We start from the raw sequence: 18361 nt of genomic DNA, 5'->3' as shown, positions 1-18361 counted from the left end.
CTCATAAAATCGTTGGGTCGCTCGTGAACTGAAGCGTGAGCCTGTGTGTCTTGTGAGCCTGTTTGTGTCTGTGTGTCGCTCGTGCGTGTCGTCATCATCTGTCTAGCGTCCACCCATACCGCGTTGGTGTCCAGTCCGAGCCTGGCTGTGTTCTTCACCTTTCTACCTAACCTAACCTGGGTGTGTGTGTGTGTGGTCGCCTGACAGGGGCCAAGCCTCCCGCCGACAGGACCATACGCCCCCCCCCCCGCTCCATTCGACCACGACCAACTATGATCTCCGAGCCATTGCGATGCAGCACGTTGAGCCCGAGAAGATGTGTGAGCGTCACGTTCAGGCTTCGTGGTCGGCCAAATGTGGGAATCACCACCGAGATCGCCGGCTCTGCCGGCACCACCATCTCCTTCCCATGGGGCCGCGATTCCAGGCGCAGTGGTTCATTGTACTCCTCATCCGAGGTGTGAAGCCTCCACCGGCCGTCGGCCATTTCGCACTCATACTCGGTGGGACGAGCAGCGATCGGTTGCGCAGCCGTCGGGCGGTCAAGCGCCCTGCAGTCGCGGCCAGAGCACGAAATGCTGGGACTCTTGCCGCCATAGAACGCAACGGTTGGACCTCGCAGCCCAAGGCTTCGAGGTGCCTTTTCACCAGGGCCTTGGCATCCATGTAGAGCTGAAGATCCGCTGCATTGAGCTGCTGCTGCTGCAACTGGCTACTTCTGCTGCGCACTGGCTGCTGCTGCACCTGACCCAGCGCGTGTGGAGGCACTTGCCGAGGCTGCGGCCGGAGCGGTGTAGGCGGACAACGATGCGGCGTGACGGGCGCGGGCGGAGTGGCGAACGCGAGACGCTGCCGTCGGTCGAGGGGTTGCTATCATACGCAAGCACGAGCGGTCGGTAACGCGACGGCGTCAAGGCGTCATCACCCTGTCACCGTTGCCCAGGCGCGAAAGTGTGTTGTGGAGGGCGCGCGCCCGCATTTGTGGCGCCGACGCAGCGCTCTTTCTGCCAGCCCTGCAGATGAAGATTGTGTAGTGTGTAGACCCGTCACAATCGATCTCGGAGACAGAGCCATTTCGATGAAAACTCGCGAGCTCTCGCGGCCGGCTCCCCAGCTCCAGACGGCGCCGTCGGCGGCGAGGGCGAGGCTATGCAGGGTCCCAGCCGACACACCACAGCGATGACGCGCTGGTCAGCAAAGGCCTCGACCTTCTTCGGCAGGAACTGCTCCTGCTCGTCGCCGTGGCCCAAGCAGCCAAAGCCTCCACCTCCCCAGCTCCAGACGGCACCGTCGGCGGCGAGGGCGAGGCTGTGGAAGGGTCCAGCCGACACGCTCATAGCGCGCTCGCCCAGCGGTGAAGGGAGGCGGGTCGGCGTGTTGAGCCGCGTCACTCCCGCTTTCAGAAACGTCAATTTGCTCTCTCCTCTCTTGGAGCACTTGGAGTGCAGTCGGCAACCTCACATCCAGGGCCGGGGAGCTGAGATCGTGTTTTATACGTAACACCGTGTTGTTGCCAGGCGGTATCAAGGGCAAAGAAAGCTCAAAGAAAGAGAGCAAAAAGAACACACGGTCAGAAATAAAGTTAAAGACGAAGAAAGACGCAACACAGCCCCCACCCGCCCCTCCTCGATCCCACTCTCGGAGCCCCTCGAGAGAGCCTTTCCGGTACGCCGCCTCGATCTGCTGTAGCGCGGGCTTGCAGTCGCTCAAGACGAGGCACCTCCTGTCCGCCGCATCTTCCGCCGTCGCCATCTTACGCAGGTAAGCCAGCACCGCGTACATTTCCGCGTCTATCACCTGCCAGTCGTCTGGCAGTCTGCCGCCCCACAGCCCCTGCCCAAACGCGAGCCGCAGCTCATCGTCCCCGCTCTCGAGCTGTTCAGATCCCTCGACGGGTCTCCCGAATCGGGCCGGCCCTTCGTACACCCCATACGACACTACTGGTCGAGGCACAAACCTATCCCCCACCCACTTGTTTGGCATGTCTCTCCCTCCATCCGTCGCAACGAGGTGCGTGAAGGGCCGCGCTCTGTGCAGCGCGAGGCATATCCTGGCAACCTCCGCGTTGAGCTCACGGCCCTTCTCCGAGCCGAGCGGCTCTTTATCCTTGCCCATCATGACCTGCGTCCCGTTTCTGTCGGACAGCGCCCGTGTCCCGACCTCAAACTCGTCCCACCGCAGTAGAAAGCGCGTAAGCGGATCCTCCTGGAGTTCGGCGTCTCTTACCCACGCGCCGTGCCTCGGGGGCGAGCCCTCCATCTCTCCTAGCCCCGGCACTACCCCTCCCACCAGTAGAGTCTAGAGAGGTGTCCGTTTTTATTTATTTATTTTGTGGGCCCTCTATCTACGGGGTGTGGACCCTGAGTTGACCAGGGGTTGTGCGCTGGGCCCTCCTGCTCGGCTTTAGCCAGTAGACAAGCCTTGTCACTAACAGAGTAGAAGGATCTGACCTCGGGGCTGATGTGACCAAGCGCTGGTAGCGTGGTTTACCTCACACCCATGGTCTCACAGTGTGCCGGCAGTCACCGAGCAGTGTCGCTCACACAAGCCGCAGCACAAGTGACTGAGGGCCAGTGAGGGCGAGCCCATCGCTGTGACAGCTGTGGCAGCCGCACAGTAGGCTGTGCCAACTGTGCAGAGCGTGTGAGCAGCAGAGGAGCTGCTCTCCAGGCTTCTGTCGCAAAGAGCTGCATGCCACCGAAAGCGCTGTCGAGGTTCGCCGAGCGCGGCGCAGGTTGGAGGACGCCGTCACCGACGAGCGCATTGGACTTTTCACTCCGGACAAAGACGGGTACACGCACACGAGCCGCGGTCGTATACCCGTCTTAGCGGCGAGGCGCGGGACCGTCTGTGGCGAAGTGGGTCGCGTCCTCCGATTTCCTCAACTCACGGTCCGCTCCCTCTAGCAGGAGGATGTACAAGAGATTAGGAGCAGCAGGGACCCGAGGGACCATGTGGAAGACGGCTAGTGCTAGTCCCCCACCGGGAGGACGACCCCGGCTAGTCGCCGACCACACCCACAAAGAACCCTGCACAAAGATCGCAAGGGCGGGGGCCTGTTCCTTTTTACCCATCTCACAGTAGAGAGGTGTCCGTTTTTATTTATTTATTTCTATCTACGGCTCTAGCGTAGCCCTCTAGGACTAGAGCCGCGTGCGCGTCGCCGTCGGCGCGTGGGGCGTCTAGCTACGGACTATGGAAATCATTTACGACATGCACGCACGGCGTTCGTGTGGTTCTATTTGATGTCTTTCGTAGAAGAGAAACCCGCGGCAACGCCCGGCTGGAGGACGCACAGGGAGCGCGGTTTGCTAGGGGCGGTTTGGCTCCTGTCGACTACCCGCCGCCTGTCGATGCTGCCGCCTGCTCCCCAGCCGCCAACCTGCGGTAGTCATCCCGCGCCTCGTCGACGACGATCCCGCCTATCAACCAGGCGGATACTCGCTTCGCTCATCGCTCCTCACCACTGCATCCCCCGCGGCTCATCGACGCCGCCCGTGGAGCGCAGCAGCGCGACGGCGGCGGCCGCCGACACGAACGCGCCGGCGAGCCGCGGCACCAGAGACCTGGGTTCACAGCTCGGCGGCGTGAAGAGACGCTGTTCACAGTGGGGGCGCGGCCGCCCACGGGCGCCGGAGACCGGAGCAAGCCCAGCGCGCAAGCGGCAGAGAGGGCGGCGGCGGCGGCGGCGGCGGGAAGTCGGCGGAGCGGCGGCCGCGCGACGCAAACGCGCCATTGCTCTGCGGCGGCGTTCAGGGGCGCGCCGGGCTGCGCGCAGCTGTCCGCGCGGAACAGGAACGGCACGCCGCTGCCCGCACCTATACTTCCGTCGATTGGATTTGAGGTGCCGGGATGGTAGGGTACAGCAACACGCAACCGCCCATCGCCGCGGCAGATCCGCACCCGCTCGTCGAGGTACGTGACGTCGAGTCCGACGGAGGAGGGCGGCCTATAAAAGAAATATGCGGCGCTTCTCTTTTCTTTTTCGAGGTGCGTGACGTCGAGTCCGACCGAAAACGGCGGCCTAATCGCAACCAGCTTTGACTGACTCGTTGTTCGCATGGCCGCCTCGCGCAGCACGCCCGGGTCCTCGCCCCAGCTGCAGGTTGACGAAACGGCCCTCGCGCCCAAACAGCGACACGCGCGGAGCCTCAAAGGCGACCGCGATCGTGTTTGGTGAGAGCGGCCGGCTGCTGTTCCGCCTAGAAAAGAAATACGGCCTAGAAAAGAAGTACGGCCTACAAACGAATTACGGCTGCTGCTCCACCTCAGCGAAGCCAGCTCCGGCTGGTCGAGGTCGCGTCGCCACGCGCCTGCTGTGAACAGCGCCTCCTCACACCGCCGAACTGTGAACAGCGTCTCTTCGTCGCGTCGCCACGCGCCGCGCAGGATCGCCTGCCTACGTGGTGAAGATGCCAACGTCAGGGCGGGAAGACGGTACTTCAGTGCACCGCGTGATTACACCGGATAAGAAGACAGTGAATGCAGCGGAATCCAGCTGGGTACAGCTGAGTGCGTGTTTTTCTCGAGCGCTGGTTGGAACCACATGAACGCATCTTCCGCTTCTACGACCGGCGACCCAGGCACGAGGCCAAGCAGCCTGAACTGGACGACGTTGACGGCCACGTCGTCGAGCACGTGCTGGAAGAGCGCGTCTGTGCGGAAGAGCGCTCGGCCGATTCGGCCGCGGTACTTGCCGCCGGCGGCGTTTGACCCCTTCGATGACGACTGCCCGACGTAGACCACCTCGGTATTCCGAAGGAGGTAGGGAGAGGCGAAAGCGTCCGTGCCCGCCCACGACTCCTCCAGCGCGCTGATCAGCGACGACGCCTCTGCGCGCGTGGAGTCTGAGGCCGCGATGCCGCGGTCGGTCGGCTCCACGAGCGCGAGAAGCTTGGAGACGGTGTCGGCAGTCGAGCTTGGTGAAGGGGACGACATTCGCGCGGCCGGCGTTCGCACGGCCGGCAGCGGGCGGCGAGGTGCGAGGGCGCACGTAGCGATGGTGGCTAACATACACATGTCGGAGCGCGCGATCGACAGCGCGAAAGAGCAGATCCGTGGGATCAGCGGGCAGCGCGGGAAAGAATTCTTGAAACAGTCGGGCGCTTAAAATACAGTCGGGCGCGATGATGACCGGTGGGTGCGGGCGCTCAAGCAGGCGCGTCTGCCAGTCAATATGGGCGGCATGGGCTTGACGAGCGCCGAGGACATTCGCGGCGCGGCGTGGGTTGGTACGTGGGCTCTCGTCACGCGGCCGATCCGCGAGCTACACACAACACAGGCCCTTCGCCGACCTCGACGTCTCGACCGCGCCCGGAGAGTGTTTCGACGAGCTGCGAGAGGCGCACACGCAGCTCGTCAGCAACCACGACCTCACCGACAAGTGCCAGCGGAGCTGGCGGACGCAGGTCGTGTGCCGGGAGGTGGTGAGCCCGGGCACTGCGACCAACGAGGCGAAGGCGGAGCCGAGGTTCCGCTTCTTTCCGCACGGGCTGACGCCGGCTGCGGAGCTGCTTCCCCTCGCCCAGTTCTCGTCCGCCAACGAGTGCCTGCACCAAGCGCAGCGGCGGTACACCTCTGGCGTGCACCACTCTAACTGGCTCGACCTTGCCAAGGAGCTTACCAACGAGGCGCTTCGCAGTGGCGGCCGCAAGGCGCCCTCCAAAGGCAACAAGGTCGGAAGACGCAATAACCACAAATGCTGGCGAGAGGCGATCCGTTTTGTCGCCGTCAGCCAACCAGGGGCCGGCGCCTTCCTCAACGCCATCCCCATGCGTGATGATATGAAGATGGAGTCCTGGGCGATGTATGATGTAACTTATTCCGGGGCCGGTGTGCGGGGAGCGAACCTTAGCGACCGCCCAGAAGCTTTCTGAGCGACCCAATCGGGCCGGGATCATCAGCATATGTCCCCTCCACAACATCGTGGGCGTTTGAGCGGTATTTGAGGACCACCGCCACTCTGAAGTTCGGCCGGGTGGTCTGCAGACCCCCCCCCCCGGAGCACAAGGACCGGCACGCCCCCCTCTTTGGGCCATTCCCTTGTCCACAAAGTTCGAGTGATAGCCAAAGATACACTTGACTATACATTTCAAAGATACACCTTTATAACATCCCACCGGTGTATCTTCGAAGTGTATCTTCGAGTGTATCTTGAGTGTATCTCAGCGCCGGGCGCCCCGACAGGAGACGAGCCCGATGGCAGCCATGGGGAGGAGGGAGAGGGAGTTCGAGTAGAGAGTCGGGCCCCAGGGCGACGTGAAGCCGAGGTGCGGCCCGACGATGTGTTTTCCATACGCCATCTCCACCTGATCAATTAATTAATTCGTTAGTTAATTAAGGTGCGGCCCGACGACGTGCTTTCCAACGCCATATCCACCGAGATGATGCAAAAGTAGGCGCCGACCCAGCTGTTCACAGCTGCAGGTCGGGTGCCAGCCGTGCCTCCGCGGGAGCCGCCTCTCTACTAACACAGGCCCGTCGAGAGACCTCGAGAGCGGCCACGCACGGCCCGTTCTCCTTGGCGCTCGCGATGGCCGACTCCACCCCGCCCAGGATGGCCAAACCGTCGCAAACGTACGTCGCGCGGCTCAAGAGCAAACTAGGCCGGTCGGGCTCCAGGGTGCGCCACGGCCACTCGCAGGTGCCGCTCACAGACATCGAGTCTGGGGAGGGCGCGGCTGGCGTCGCTCCTCGGGCCGCGGCGCCCGCGGGTGGCGACGCAGAGACGGGCTGGGACTCGATCCAGCCCGACCCGAACCCTCCGTTTGTGAGTCTGAGCTCCACGGTGCGGCTGCTCGGCTGCCCCGGGGCGATGGAGTGCGGCCAGCTGTGCACGCGGCTGCCAATCTTCTGCCTGTTCGGCATCTTCATCGCGCCGGCCGTCTACTTCCTCGGCCTCGCCGCAGTCCTCGTCCTGCTGCTGCTGGTGCTCTGCCTCGGCTGCCCCTGCGGCATCGCCCTGGCGTGGCTCTTCCCGCGCTGCTGGCCCGGCTTCAAGCCGCCGAGCGAGGTTGCGTGGAAGGCGGCCAAGGCGCTGCAGACGCTGCGCGTCGTCACATACACGAACCCGAAGCCAGCGGAGTGGAACGCCGAGCAGCTTGCCGACAAGCGGCAGCTGAAGACGGCGCTGCTGCGCTACGCAATCGCGATCCGGGTGCCGGTGTCGGCCGAGCAGGAGCCGCTCGCCTCAGTATCTCTCTGCCAGATCTCGTATCTCGGCTAGATCTCATATCTCGGCTAGATCTCGGGAGGGGGCCGAGCACGCGTCGCTCGAGGGTGCGGGCGGGCCTCCGACGATTCGTCACTACGCATCAACCAGTCACCATGAATCGCAGGAGTCGCTCGAGGGTTCGGGCGGCCCCCCCGCGACGGACGGCGAGGACGGCGGCTTCGTGTCGGCGGCGGGGCGTCTGTTCCAGCTGCTGCCCACGAACGCGATCGACACGCAGGAGCCGTTTGCCGCGGGGGAGGACCCGGTCGCGTACGTGATGGACAGCCTGCGGTGGATCTACCCTCCGATCGACATGGTCTTGGAGACGCGGGCCGCCGGCTCGCCGCTGAGGACCGGCGTCTCTTCACAGCGCGTGTGTGTGTGTGTGTGAACAGGTCTGGCCCGAGAAGACGACAGACCTCGCCCTCACCTGGCCAAGCGCCAGCGGGCGCGCGCCCCGCTGTGAACGGCGTCTCTTCACCGCTTCCGGGGTGTGAACAGGTTCTGCGTCAACGGGCTCGGCGGCGCGCCGCGCTGTGAACGGCGTCTCTTCACAGCTGCCGGGGTGTGAACAGGTTCTGCGTCAACGGGCTCGGCGCGCACCGGATCGTGGCGGTGCCGGCGCGCGGCGAGCGGAGCGGGCCGGACTTGCTAGTGCCGGAGGAGGCGCCGTGCCCTAGACGCTGAATACGGAGTCATGTCTCCCCCCTGCATCTCCCCATATCTCCCCGCATCTCCCCATATCTCGAGCCCTAGACGCTGAATACGGAGTCATGTCTCTCAACCCAGCGCTCGAGAGGACACGGACTCAGTTGTGTTCGGCCGTGCTCGGCCGTATCCACTGTATTCGCCCCCCTCGTAGATCTACTCACGCGGTGCTCTGACGGCACTGCACAGTACACCTGCATTCCCGCCCTGAGGTTGGTGTATTCAGCGCGCAGGCGTCGTGCGTGCCGTGCGGCCGGATGGCGCGTGCAGTCAAGCATTGAGACGGAATGGGTGTGTGTGTGTGGCAGGCGTCGTTTGTCGTGCGCACCAACTTCCTCTCGCAGCTGACCGTCAAGGAGCGCCTGGTCCCATACCTCCAGAGCACCGAATCCAGTGTGGGTTCAGGTCCGTGGTCTGGTGTGGTACTAGGACGGGTGCGACACGTACGGCGGCGACTGCTATCTCGACGCGCTCTGGCGGCCCGTCTGCATCGTCCGGCAGACACAGGTTGGCGTCGGGGGGGGAGGGGGGGAGGCGGCACGGGACCTACCCAGACCGGACACAGGATGGACTCCGGATTGGCCCCCCACCCCCACCCTGCACCTCTCATACACATCTCGACCCACACACACACTCCTCTCCCATGACGCGGCTCTGGCCATGCCACGAGGTTGCGAGCTGGGAGCAGCCGCACTTCGACATCTGCTACCCGCCTCGCCTGCTGCACGCGGCGACGGCGCCGGCGGACCTGCCCGAGCCCGTAGAAGCGGAATATCTCCCCATATCTCCCGATATCTCCCCATATCTCGGGCCCGTAGAAGCGGAATACGCGCTCTTCTATCCCAGCCAGCGCTCGAGAGGACACGTACTCAACTGGTGTCAGCCGTATTCACGTAATCTTGCTCGATGTACTCCCGCGGTGCTCTGAGTACGCTGCGGCAAGACCGTCCTCCCTTGAGGTTGACGTATGGTGAGCTTGGTGATCTGATTGGGTGAGCAGACGTGAGAGTGATTGAGGGGAGGGAGAAGTGTGAGAGAGAAAGAATAGTGAGGGAGGGGAGGGAGAAGTGTGGGAGAGAAGTGAGAGAGCGTATGCAGCGCGTATGCAGCGTGTTGGTATCTCCCCGTATCTCCCCGTATCTCCCCGTGTCTCCCCGTGTCTCCCCGTATCTCCCCGTATCTCCCCGTATCTCCCCGTGTCTCCCCGTGTCTCCCCGTATCTCCCCGTATCTCCCCTATCTCCCCGTATCTCCCCCGCATCTCCCCGTATCTCCCCGTCTCTCCCCTATCTTGTTGGCGTACTTGAGGAGACACATCTCTTTTCGCACACATAGCAGGGGTGGGAGTGAGGGGGTACGGGGGGAGGGGGTGTGTGCAGCGCGTAGGCCCGAGCCGCCCAAGGGTTGGGGCGCCAACCACATCTTCACTCACGGCGACGATGTTGGGACCGTCGCCCTCGCCGCCGCGTCTGCCGCCGGGCTGCGCGCGGGCAATCGTCTTTCAGGGGCGGGCCCACTCGTCCGGGTGTGTCGTTCAAAGTCAGTCGCCAGTGATTCATAGGCAATCGTGTCACGCTCGGCGCGCCGCGCGACTGGGAGTACTTCAAGTTTGTGTTTCGCTCGAGCCTCTTCGGCATCGTCACGCTGGTCGACCACCTCTACGGCGTGCACCTGCAGGCCTCCGGCATCTCCCCACCTCGCCCCACCTCTCCCCACCTCTCCCCACCTCTCCCCACCTCTCCCCACCTCTCCCCACCTCTCCCCACCTCTCCCCACCTCTCCCCACCTCTCCCCACCTCTCCCCACCTCTCCCCACCTCTCCCCACCTCTCCCCACCTCTCCCCACCTCTCCCCACCTCTCCCCACCTCTCCCCACCTCTCCCCACCTCTCCCTACCTCTACGGCGTGCACCTGCAGGCCTCCGGCATCTTTACGTTGGCTGTGCAATCTCCCCCAATTTTTCCCCGACAATCTCCCCCACAATCTCCCGCAATCTCCCCAGGTCTCCAACATCTTTACGATGGCGATGCGCGAGCAGCTCTCCAAGGACACGCCGCTCCGCCGTTTCCTCGTACCGTTCACCTACGGCGCCGTCTTTACGTCCTAGACACTTCCTAGACTCTTCCTAGACTCTTCTTAGACACTCCCTAGACACTTCCCAGACTCTTCCTAGACACCTCCTAGACACTCCCTAGACACTCCCTAAACACTTCCTAGACACTTCCTAGACACTTCCTAGACACTCCCTAAACACTTCCTAGACTCTTCCTAGACACTTCCTAGACACTCCCTAGACACTTCCCAGACTCTCCCTAGACAACTCCCTAGACAACTCCCTAGACACTCCCTAAACACTTCCAAGACTCATCCTAGACACTTCCTAGACTCTTCCTTACGACCTCACAAGACGAGGAGGAATACACACGACAACGGCTCCTAGGCACCATCGCCATCAACGACGCAGCACGCGTCACCCTGGTCACGCCCGACTCGTGGGCGCGCCGCGCGTACCCCACCACCCACGGGACCGAACCCACACCGGATTCGACCGCTCTGGAGGTGTGGGACTAGGTGCCGCGCGCGTACCCCTTCGACGAGGAGGGTCTGCAGCTGGCGTGGGCGAACGCGTACCGGCACCTTCCCGGCGGCGTGGAGCTCAAGGTCGAGCTCACCGAGCGCGCCTTCCTCCAGACCATCTTCGACCGCAAGGCGTACATCGACATCCGCATCGAGTCGGGCGTGGACACGCAGTACTACAAGCAGGCGCTCGAGTACTGGGTGATGCTGCGCGCGTTCGTCAAGGGCACCTTCGGCGTCTACGCCCCTAATTAATAGGTGATTAGCGCCTAATTAATAGCTCATTATTAATTAGGCACCTTCGACGTCTACTACCCCACGGCCGCCGACCAGCAGCGCTTCGTGGAGGACGCGGAGACGGAGCACTTCCTGCTGCAGGCGATGGGCAATCTCGGGCAATCTCGGGCAATCTCGGGCAATCTTGGGCAACCTCGGGAGGCGGAGCACTTCCTGCTGCAGGCGATGGGCAATCTCGGGCAATCTCGGGCAATCTCGGGCAACCTCGGGAGACAGAGCACTTCCTGCTGCAGGCGATGGGAGGCATTCAGGCGACGTCGGACGTGCTGGTCATCGGCGACGAGTCGCTGCCGCATGCGTGGGAGTCGTTTGCTCCGGCGGAAAAGTACACGATGGTGATCGACGCGATCACGCGCTTCATCGACGTCGTGACCGCGGGCCACGAGCAGGCGGGAGATGTGGGGAGAGATGGGGAGATAGGACCGCGGGCCACGAGCAGGCGGGAGATGTGGGGAGAGATGGGGAGATAGGACCGCGGGCCACGAGCAGGCGGGAGATGTGGGGAGAGATGGGGAGATAGGACCGCGGGCCACGAGCAGGCGGGAGATGTGGGGAGAGATGGGGAGATAGGACCGCGGGCCACGAGCAGGCGGGAGATGTGGGGAGAGATGGGGAGAGATGGGGAGATAGGACCGCGGGCCACGAGCAGGCGCGGGGCCCGGTGCAGGCGTACGCTCTCCAGGCCTCCAATCGCCAACTCTTCAGCTTTTCGCAGGTGGGCAAGGTGCAGGCGTACGCTCAGGACGCCTCCTTCGCCTCCTTTTCTTGGGCCGCCTCGCTGCGCCCCCGGTGGGCCGGAGGGACTGGGGAGGGCGTCCTCGCCGCGCCAAAGGAGGTTGCGACCGGGCAGGCGCTGATCATGGCGCTCACTTCGACGCCGATGCCGGATCTGGTGGCGGCGGCCGGGGGCGAGCAGGACTGGTCCAAGATCTTTTGGGCGGCGGATGGCGAGCAGCGCGCGCAGCTCGACGAGGTTTATGTGCAGTTCCAGGACAGGCTGCGCGCCTTCTCGGCAAAGTGCCAGGAGGTGAATGAGGACGCGCTGGCGGCGTTCGAGTCCGGGCAGCAGAACGTCGCCGGCAAGCCGCTGGTCAACTTTGGCCTCTGGTCGCATGACCCGCAGTACCTCGAGACCAGCGTCAGCATCTGAAGGATGCGCCGCCGCGATCCCAGCCCCCCCCCCCCCCCCTCCCCCGCCCCCCTATGCACCCTCGTGCTCTATTCCGGCGCGACACGCGCCCGGTCGTGGCGCAGCCTCCCCATCCCCTGCACACCTACGGGGCCTTACTGTACAATGACCCTCCTTCCACCGCGCGCACGGCCCGGCAGTCGCTCTCCATCGCATGTCCATGTGTTGAAACGGGTTGGCGCGAGCGCGTTGCACGACGCATCACCACGCGCTCTCACCTCGCTCCGCTCTCTCGCAACTACGCGGATATGTAAGGATGAAGAAAATCCATCTGGACGAAGTTCTTTAACGAATACGAAATACTGATAGCAGAGTCTTGCATGTGTGTACACCGGAGATTCGAGGGAGCGAGCCTGCCCTCATAAGTCATATGGCTGCGGGGACCCTCCTGCTCCTCTCCGGCTCTCGCAAGTTCGACCACTCCCGCCAGTGGAGCGAGCTCCTCAAGCTGCTTCTGTGCGGTCCGCCCACCAACTTCTTGTCGGGCGGCTGTGCCTGCCGCTGCCGTGTGCAAACCCGCGCTCTCGCGAGTCGCGCTTGACGCGCCGGCCTCGAACGCCTATACGACCATCCCGCGACGCTCTGTCGCGGCTAGCTGTTCTGCAACGCATGGCAGCCATCCCATCGCCTCGCTCGCACCCACATTTTCGGTGAAAGAGTGTCGCTTGAACTCGGGAGCGTCACCCGTGCAAGGCGGGATGTGCCAGCAGAGCGGCCAGGCGCTGTTTGCCTGATTTGTGTATGAATGCAGAACCGTGAGGGCTGCGAGTCTAACTACGCGCTATTGCCAACCAGGACTATGTGCCAGCACGACGAGCAGCCCGAGGTTGTCTGCCGCGACGCTGAGCCAGAGCGGGAGGCCGACGGTGGCGGCAGCGACGACGACGGCTAGGTTGAAAGAGAGGGCGAGCAGCACCTGATCACAGCACCCTCTTTGAACGGACGCCACTAGGGCACAGCCCGCTTCGCCGCACAGGAGTGGGCGAGTAAGAGGCGATCTCGGAGCATCTCCGGTTCAATCTCGGTTAGCGCACATTGAAGAGCACGAGCGAGGTAGTCCGCCGCGCCAGCACAATAGCGGCGGGAAGCTCGCCTGAAAAGGAGGGAGGACGTGACAGACGTCACGACGTTCCAGCACACACCATCTTGGCGGGAGGCGCTCGCCGATGTCGCTCTGCAACACCGCGCTCGCAGCGTCGAGGGTCGCTTGCGAGCCAATCTCCTGCAGGACCACCCCAACGTGGGCCGAGGCGAGCGCCGCCATGTCGTTGAGGCCGTCCCCTGCTCGCAAGCCACGTGTGAATACCCGCGTCGCAGCAACGTTCTAATGCTGCTGAGGCGGCGCCAACAAAGCCGACCGCAATCGGCCCGCGCTTGCTCTTCGCCTTGGCCGTCGGTAGCAGCGGCGCCGCCTTGTGAGCGGGCCCAGCGTCGTCGGGAAAGCTCTTCGCGAGGAGGATACGCGCCTGTAAAGAGACGTAGTCGAGATGCAACTGAGGCCGATTGCTTGGCGGCTTCAAGGAGGCGCGCGTGCCTTATCGTCCGGCAGCAGGCCCGCGTGCACGTCCTCGGCCTTGATTCCGACCTCCGCCGCCACACTGGTAGCCGGGCCGCCCTTGTCACCCGTCAGGAGCAGGGGAGTCACGCCGAGGCTGCGAAGCCGCGAGATGACCTCGACCGAGGCGGGCTTGAGTCCGTCCTGAAGCACTAGCACCGCGGCAACCTCCGGCTCGGCGTCCGCCTCCACCTGCGCACAGGTCCCGTACTCAGGAGCGCCGGTCCGCATCAGTCGCGACGCGACGTGGGCGCCGCTTCACCGTCGCGTAGAGCACCGTCCTCCCTTCGCAGGAGATGTCCTGGATGGTCTTGGCCATCGTCGGCGGGATCTCGGCCCCAACAAAGTCGATGAAGTCCTTGTTGCCTGCTCGCAGCATGTCACCGTGAAACTACGCTGTTCACAACCATGGACAGACGATAGGATGCTCGATGCCGACGCCAACAATCTTGCCGTCAATGCCCCCCGTGACGCCGTTGCGGCCATGCCGCTTGAATGGGTTGACCATAGGCAGCTCGTCCGAGCCGGCAAAGTTGACCTATAGCCGATGTGCATCCGAGATTGCGCCGAGAGCCGACGAGATACCCGAACAAGAACCGACGAGCTGACCACACAGCCGGTGTAGCTTTGCACGATGGAGCGTGCGATCGGATGGTTATCGCGCACCTCCACCGCCGCCAGCCAGCGGTGCAACTGCTCCTTAGTGTAGGTGCTCGAGAAGACCACGAACTCGACGAGGTCGAATTGGCCTGCTCGCAGAAATAGACGCGTGAAGAGGCGCTCATTGTGCGGGGCCGTAGGTGTGGCGACAGCGCACCCTTCGTCAGCGTGCCCGTCTTGTCGAGACCAATATACTTCATCCTGCTGAGCGCCTCTAGAGCCGTGCTCTGCTTGAGCAGCAGCGAGTGCCTGGTCACGGCCGCATCTGTCAGCTTGTCTTGACGGCAGCAGGCGCCGGGGAGAGGCAGAGCACCGTTTCGCGAGCGCGGCGAGCGCGGCGCCGTAGGCGAACGGCGCTGCGCCAAGGAGTGCGCAGGGGCATCCCGCGACGAGCACGACGAGGAACTGCTTGAATCCTGTTCACAGCTCGCCTTTGAACGGGGCGCTGGTCAGGGCAAACAGCCCGACTAGGGACAGCCCGAAGCCTTGCACGTAGCCGATCGCGGCGGCCGCGAGGATGATCGCCGGCGTGTAGAACTTGGCAAAACGGCTGACTGTCTCCTCCGTCTCTGAGAGGGTGCCCTGCGCGTCCTTGACGGAGTCCATCTGTTCAAGGCCAAAGACGTGAGACGAGCGGGGCGATGTGTCCCCTCCATGGCTGGTCCACCAATGACGCGGTGAAGCTCTTGTCCGCCGACGCATCCGCTTTCACCTCCATGTACCTGAGATTGCGCGGATGACCGTCACTCCTTGGAAGCTCTGTTCGCCCTCATGCGTCGCGCACCCGGACGCGACAATTGCGCCGCTTTTGACGGACGCGCCCTGCTCCTTCTCGATGGGCATCGCCTCGCCGGTGAGTCGGCTCTCGTCGACCGACGCCTTGCCCGTCGTCACGACTCCTACAGCAACCGTTGCTGTCATCAGCCTCTCGCGCCCGAATCGCCGATGCAACTTCTTCCACCGTCTGTCGGAATCGCGTCTCCCGCGCGCACGATGTACACGTCCCCAGCCTAGTCAAGACGCCTCCGCGTGAAGAGGCGCCGTTGAGAGGTCCCAGTCCCGGCGAAGCGTGCGCATATCTCCGCCTGCAACTCCGGCACCGGCTTGGAGCTGCCGCCCGGCATGTCAACCTTTGGCGGCGGGCCGTTTGCAGCCCCGCGCAGCTGCCGCTCGAAGCGCTCGACGAAGAAGAACTTGACCATGTCCATCAGCGAGACGATGGCGCCCACCTATTCACAGGGTCAAGTGTGAAGAGACCCACCTGCAGGCCATGCCCACATTGAGAAGCTGTCGCAGACCGATGCGGCCTCGACGTAGTCTCCGAGCACCACCGAGCCGAGCGCGGCCACGGTCATCAGAAACTCGACGTTGGGCAGACCGCGACGGACGGAAAGGTACGCCTGGAGAAGGGGCGAGGAGCTCACCACCGAGCCCATCTGAGTCTGGGCGGTCTCGCATCTCGGCGGCACGCAGCTACTGGCGCGCGCCGAGTGGAACATCGGCCAGCTGAGCAGGATCGAACCCCCGGCCAGGCCAAGCGCGATCGTGGGCAGCACGCCATACAAGTTGAGGCCAAGCGCCCCGCAAAAGAGAAGGATCTGGAGTGCCGTCACTAGCGACCGCATCACCTCTGCGCCCGTCAGCGAGGCCCCACCGCCGCCGCTGCCGCTCGCGCCAGCGTCGGCGATTGAGGCGCCGAGCTGCTTCGTGTTGAGGATCCGGACGATTTCGGCCGCCTGCGGGGCGCAGTGTGCGAGGCGCGCGATACACGGGTTTTGATTAGCACAGGAGGTGATGTCGTTCGTCTTTGCTATGACTGGAGAGCGCCTCAAGCTTCGCCCGGTGGTCGACAATGCAGCGGCGGTCATTGACGCTGATCTTGATCTCAAGGACGTCCTCCTACGAGCAAGGGAGCTTTGGCAGCTGAAAGGGGAATTTGTGTCCATGCGGATTGGGCGTTGATATGACCCGTTGGCTCGGCTTCTCTCGTTCCTCGCCGCCACGCTGGGATCTTGTGTCGACCTCCCTCGCGTGTTTGCTTTTGTAGGCACGCCTCGAAAGGCTCAAGCAGCTTGCGGACGAGGGCGGCCTCGCCCTGGCAGCACAGGTGGTCGACGCGAATGATAGTGCTCTGAACCACATTGCCGGACTTGTCGTCCGCCATCTGTCCGTGAAGCTCGACTCGCGGCGCGATGAGTTATGCGTGCCCGGTCGTCGATCCCGCGAAGGGCACCGGATCGCGGGATTATTTCATTATACCCGCGCAGATTTCTTTTTAATTCGCCACCCAACTACCCACCACCAACCCTGAGAACCTGCCGCGGAATTTCTTTAAATTCTAAATTTCTTCTTCTCACTGCCCCAGCCAGCGCCTGCGGTGTGTTTGTCACCAGCACCCCTCACATGTCGCGCTCCCCTCGCGCCGCACGCACCGAGGAGGACGCCCCGCCCACGGACTGGCTGGCCGAGCTGCCGCACGAGCTGCACCTCCGCATCCTCGAGGGCGTCGACGACTTCTCCGACTGCGCCGCCTTCAGCCTCGCGTCGCCGCGCCTCGGCCTCCTCGCCCTGCGCAGCGGCCTGGCGCGCTTCAAGGACCCTCTCTTCGCCGTGGCGATGCGGCTGCTGCTCAGCCAGCGCTTCGTCGGTGGCTTCGGTGTGGTGATGCTCAGCGAGGACACGCTCCGCAGATATGCCGCCGATCACCGCGCCAGCGCCGACCACTTCCCATGGCTAGCGAGGGTGAGCCCGGCGCTCCGCCTCGCGTCGGAAGTGGAGGGCGCTGGAGAGCGCCGAACCGAGGTCTGGAGGCTGCGGCGCGGCTATAATTGCGCGAAGCTGCGTTTGCGTTTCTTGCGGAGCGGCCAGGTGAAGCATCTCAGGGGCGAGCGAGGAGCAGAGCGGAAGGTGCGCATGGAGTTTCCCAGCGGCACTGTGCATTGCTACGAGGGCGAGCGAGGTGCAGAGCGGATGGTGCGCATGGAGTTTCCCAGCGGCACTGTGCATTGCCACGAGGGCGAGCGAGGTGCGGAGCGGAAGGTGCGCATGGAGTTTCCCAACGGCACTGTGCATTGCTACGAGGGCGAGCGAGGAGCAGAGCGGAAGGTGCGCATGGAGTTTCCCAGCGGCACTGTGCATTGCTACGAGGGCGAGCGAGGTGCAGAGCGGATGGTGCGCATGGAGTTTCCCAGCGGCACTGTGCAGTACTACGAGGGCGAGCGAGGTGCAGAGCGGATGGTGCGCGCGGAGTTTCCCAGCGGCGAGGTGCAGCACTACGAGGGCGAGCAAGGTGCGGAGCGGAAGATGCGCGCGGAGATTCCTAGCGGCGCCGTGCAGCATTTCGAGGGCGAGCGAGGTGCGGAGCGGAAGGTGCGCGTGGAGCGGGCCGACGGCGAGGTGCAGCACTACGAGGGCGACAAAGGTGCGGAGCGGAAGGTGTGCACGGAGTTTGCCGACGGCGAGGTGCAGTACTACGAGGGCGACAAGGTACAGAGCGGAGGGTGCGCGCGGAGTTTGCCAGCGGCACCTTGCTGCACTACGAGGGCGACAAAGGCGCGGAGCGCTTGTGCAGCTCTTTTGAGGGCGAGCGAGGCGCGGAGTAGAACGCGCGCGAGGTGTTGATCGACAAGTACAAGTACTACGAGGGCGAAAAGGGTGGCAGGCAGGTGCAAAGCACGCGGCTCGTTCCCAAAAGGAGTTACCCGGTCGTACGAAGTTTTCGGGGGTAAGGTAGGTACGTAAGGTAAGGTAAACTTCTCCACACACACAAAGTGGTGGGGCAAGGGGGGGCGACCCTCGCATCTCCACACCCGGACACGGGCAGGAGCCCCACGGCATTCAAAGTGCAAGCACTGGCCCGGTGCACGTGGGTGAGCAGCCTGCCCCTCCCTCCCGACAAACCAACTCCCGCACACACACAATCGCACTCTGGCCAGCGAATGACTCCGAATGACTCACTGTGTGTGCTAAGACAGAATCTCCGCAGACGGCCAAAACGGGCCGTGCCGCGTTTGTGGTGTCCTCTCAAGCACTAGCTTCTGGGCGCCGCACTCGAGTGGGCGGGTCACATCTATGTGGGCCCAAGTGCGCACTAGGCGCATATGCTAGTGATATCCTGCCCTATGGGAGGCAGAGGGATGGGGGGAGGGGGGGGCAGAGGTAAG

The 18361-nt window shown here is 63.7% G+C and overlaps 5 protein-coding genes across 5 annotated transcripts; 3 read left to right on the top strand and 2 right to left on the bottom strand.

The window, feature by feature from the left end:
- Nucleotides 1–3460: 3460 nt before the first annotated feature.
- Nucleotides 3461–5013, bottom strand: EMIHUDRAFT_229256 (hypothetical protein; the record flags this gene model as incomplete). Its single annotated transcript, XM_005786133.1, has 6 exons — nt 3461–3566; nt 3878–3949; nt 4050–4202; nt 4268–4399; nt 4580–4918; nt 4994–5013. 6 exons carry the CDS (start codon nt 5011–5013, stop codon nt 3461–3463), a joined length of 822 nt encoding a protein of 273 aa, XP_005786190.1.
- Nucleotides 5014–6510: 1497 nt separating this feature from the next.
- EMIHUDRAFT_455708 (hypothetical protein) lies at nt 6511–8202 on the top strand (the record flags this gene model as incomplete). Its single annotated transcript, XM_005786132.1, has 5 exons — nt 6511–7177; nt 7338–7529; nt 7609–7646; nt 7789–7867; nt 8155–8202. Coding segments are annotated over 5 exons (1023 nt in total), but the record flags the coding sequence as incomplete, so codon positions are not given.
- A 728-nt stretch (nt 8203–8930) lies between these two features.
- On the top strand, nt 8931–12260 carry EMIHUDRAFT_455707 (hypothetical protein). Its single transcript, XM_005786131.1, has 7 exons — nt 8931–9410; nt 9482–9597; nt 9923–10020; nt 10305–10398; nt 10519–10698; nt 11028–11192; nt 11444–12260. The coding sequence occupies exons 1-7, from the start codon at nt 9014–9016 to the stop codon at nt 11942–11944; spliced, it is 1551 nt and encodes a 516-aa protein (XP_005786188.1). The 5' UTR covers nt 8931–9013; the 3' UTR covers nt 11945–12260.
- A 504-nt stretch (nt 12261–12764) lies between these two features.
- On the bottom strand, nt 12765–16362 carry EMIHUDRAFT_229251 (hypothetical protein; the record flags this gene model as incomplete). The annotated part of the gene is made up of 18 exons (XM_005786130.1): nt 12765–12899; nt 13018–13076; nt 13112–13264; nt 13305–13449; nt 13548–13730; nt 13801–13904; nt 13953–14076; nt 14148–14287; nt 14356–14447; nt 14512–14606; nt 14691–14780; nt 14866–14920; nt 14983–15097; nt 15160–15208; nt 15299–15427; nt 15497–15598; nt 15668–16008; nt 16221–16362. 18 exons carry the CDS (start codon nt 16360–16362, stop codon nt 12765–12767), a joined length of 2253 nt encoding a protein of 750 aa, XP_005786187.1.
- Nucleotides 16363–16601: 239 nt separating this feature from the next.
- EMIHUDRAFT_111583 (hypothetical protein) lies at nt 16602–17800 on the top strand (the record flags this gene model as incomplete). Its single annotated transcript, XM_005786129.1, has 2 exons — nt 16602–17619; nt 17685–17800. The coding sequence occupies 2 exons, from the start codon at nt 16602–16604 to the stop codon at nt 17798–17800; spliced, it is 1134 nt and encodes a 377-aa protein (XP_005786186.1).
- Nucleotides 17801–18361: the final 561 nt, after the last annotated feature.

Source organism: Emiliania huxleyi (assembly GCF_000372725.1).
Source record: "Emiliania huxleyi CCMP1516 chromosome Unknown EMIHUscaffold_154, whole genome shotgun sequence".
In the NCBI taxonomy this organism is placed as follows: Eukaryota; Haptophyta; order Isochrysidales; family Noelaerhabdaceae; genus Emiliania; species Emiliania huxleyi.
This window is presented reverse-complemented; position numbering and strand designations above follow the sequence as displayed.

Bases quoted from the DNA above. Each gene is read 5' to 3' on its own strand.
- EMIHUDRAFT_455707 (XM_005786131.1), top strand. From the start codon at position 9,014: ATGCAGCGCGTATGCAGCGTGTTGGTATCTCCCCGTATCTCCCCGTAT. The intron at 9,411-9,481 runs GCAATCGTCTTT...AGTGATTCATAG, and splicing joins TGCCGCCGGGCTGCGCGCGG to GCAATCGTGTCACGCTCGGC. The intron at 9,598-9,922 runs GCCTCCGGCATC...CAATCTCCCCAG, and splicing joins TCTACGGCGTGCACCTGCAG to GTCTCCAACATCTTTACGAT.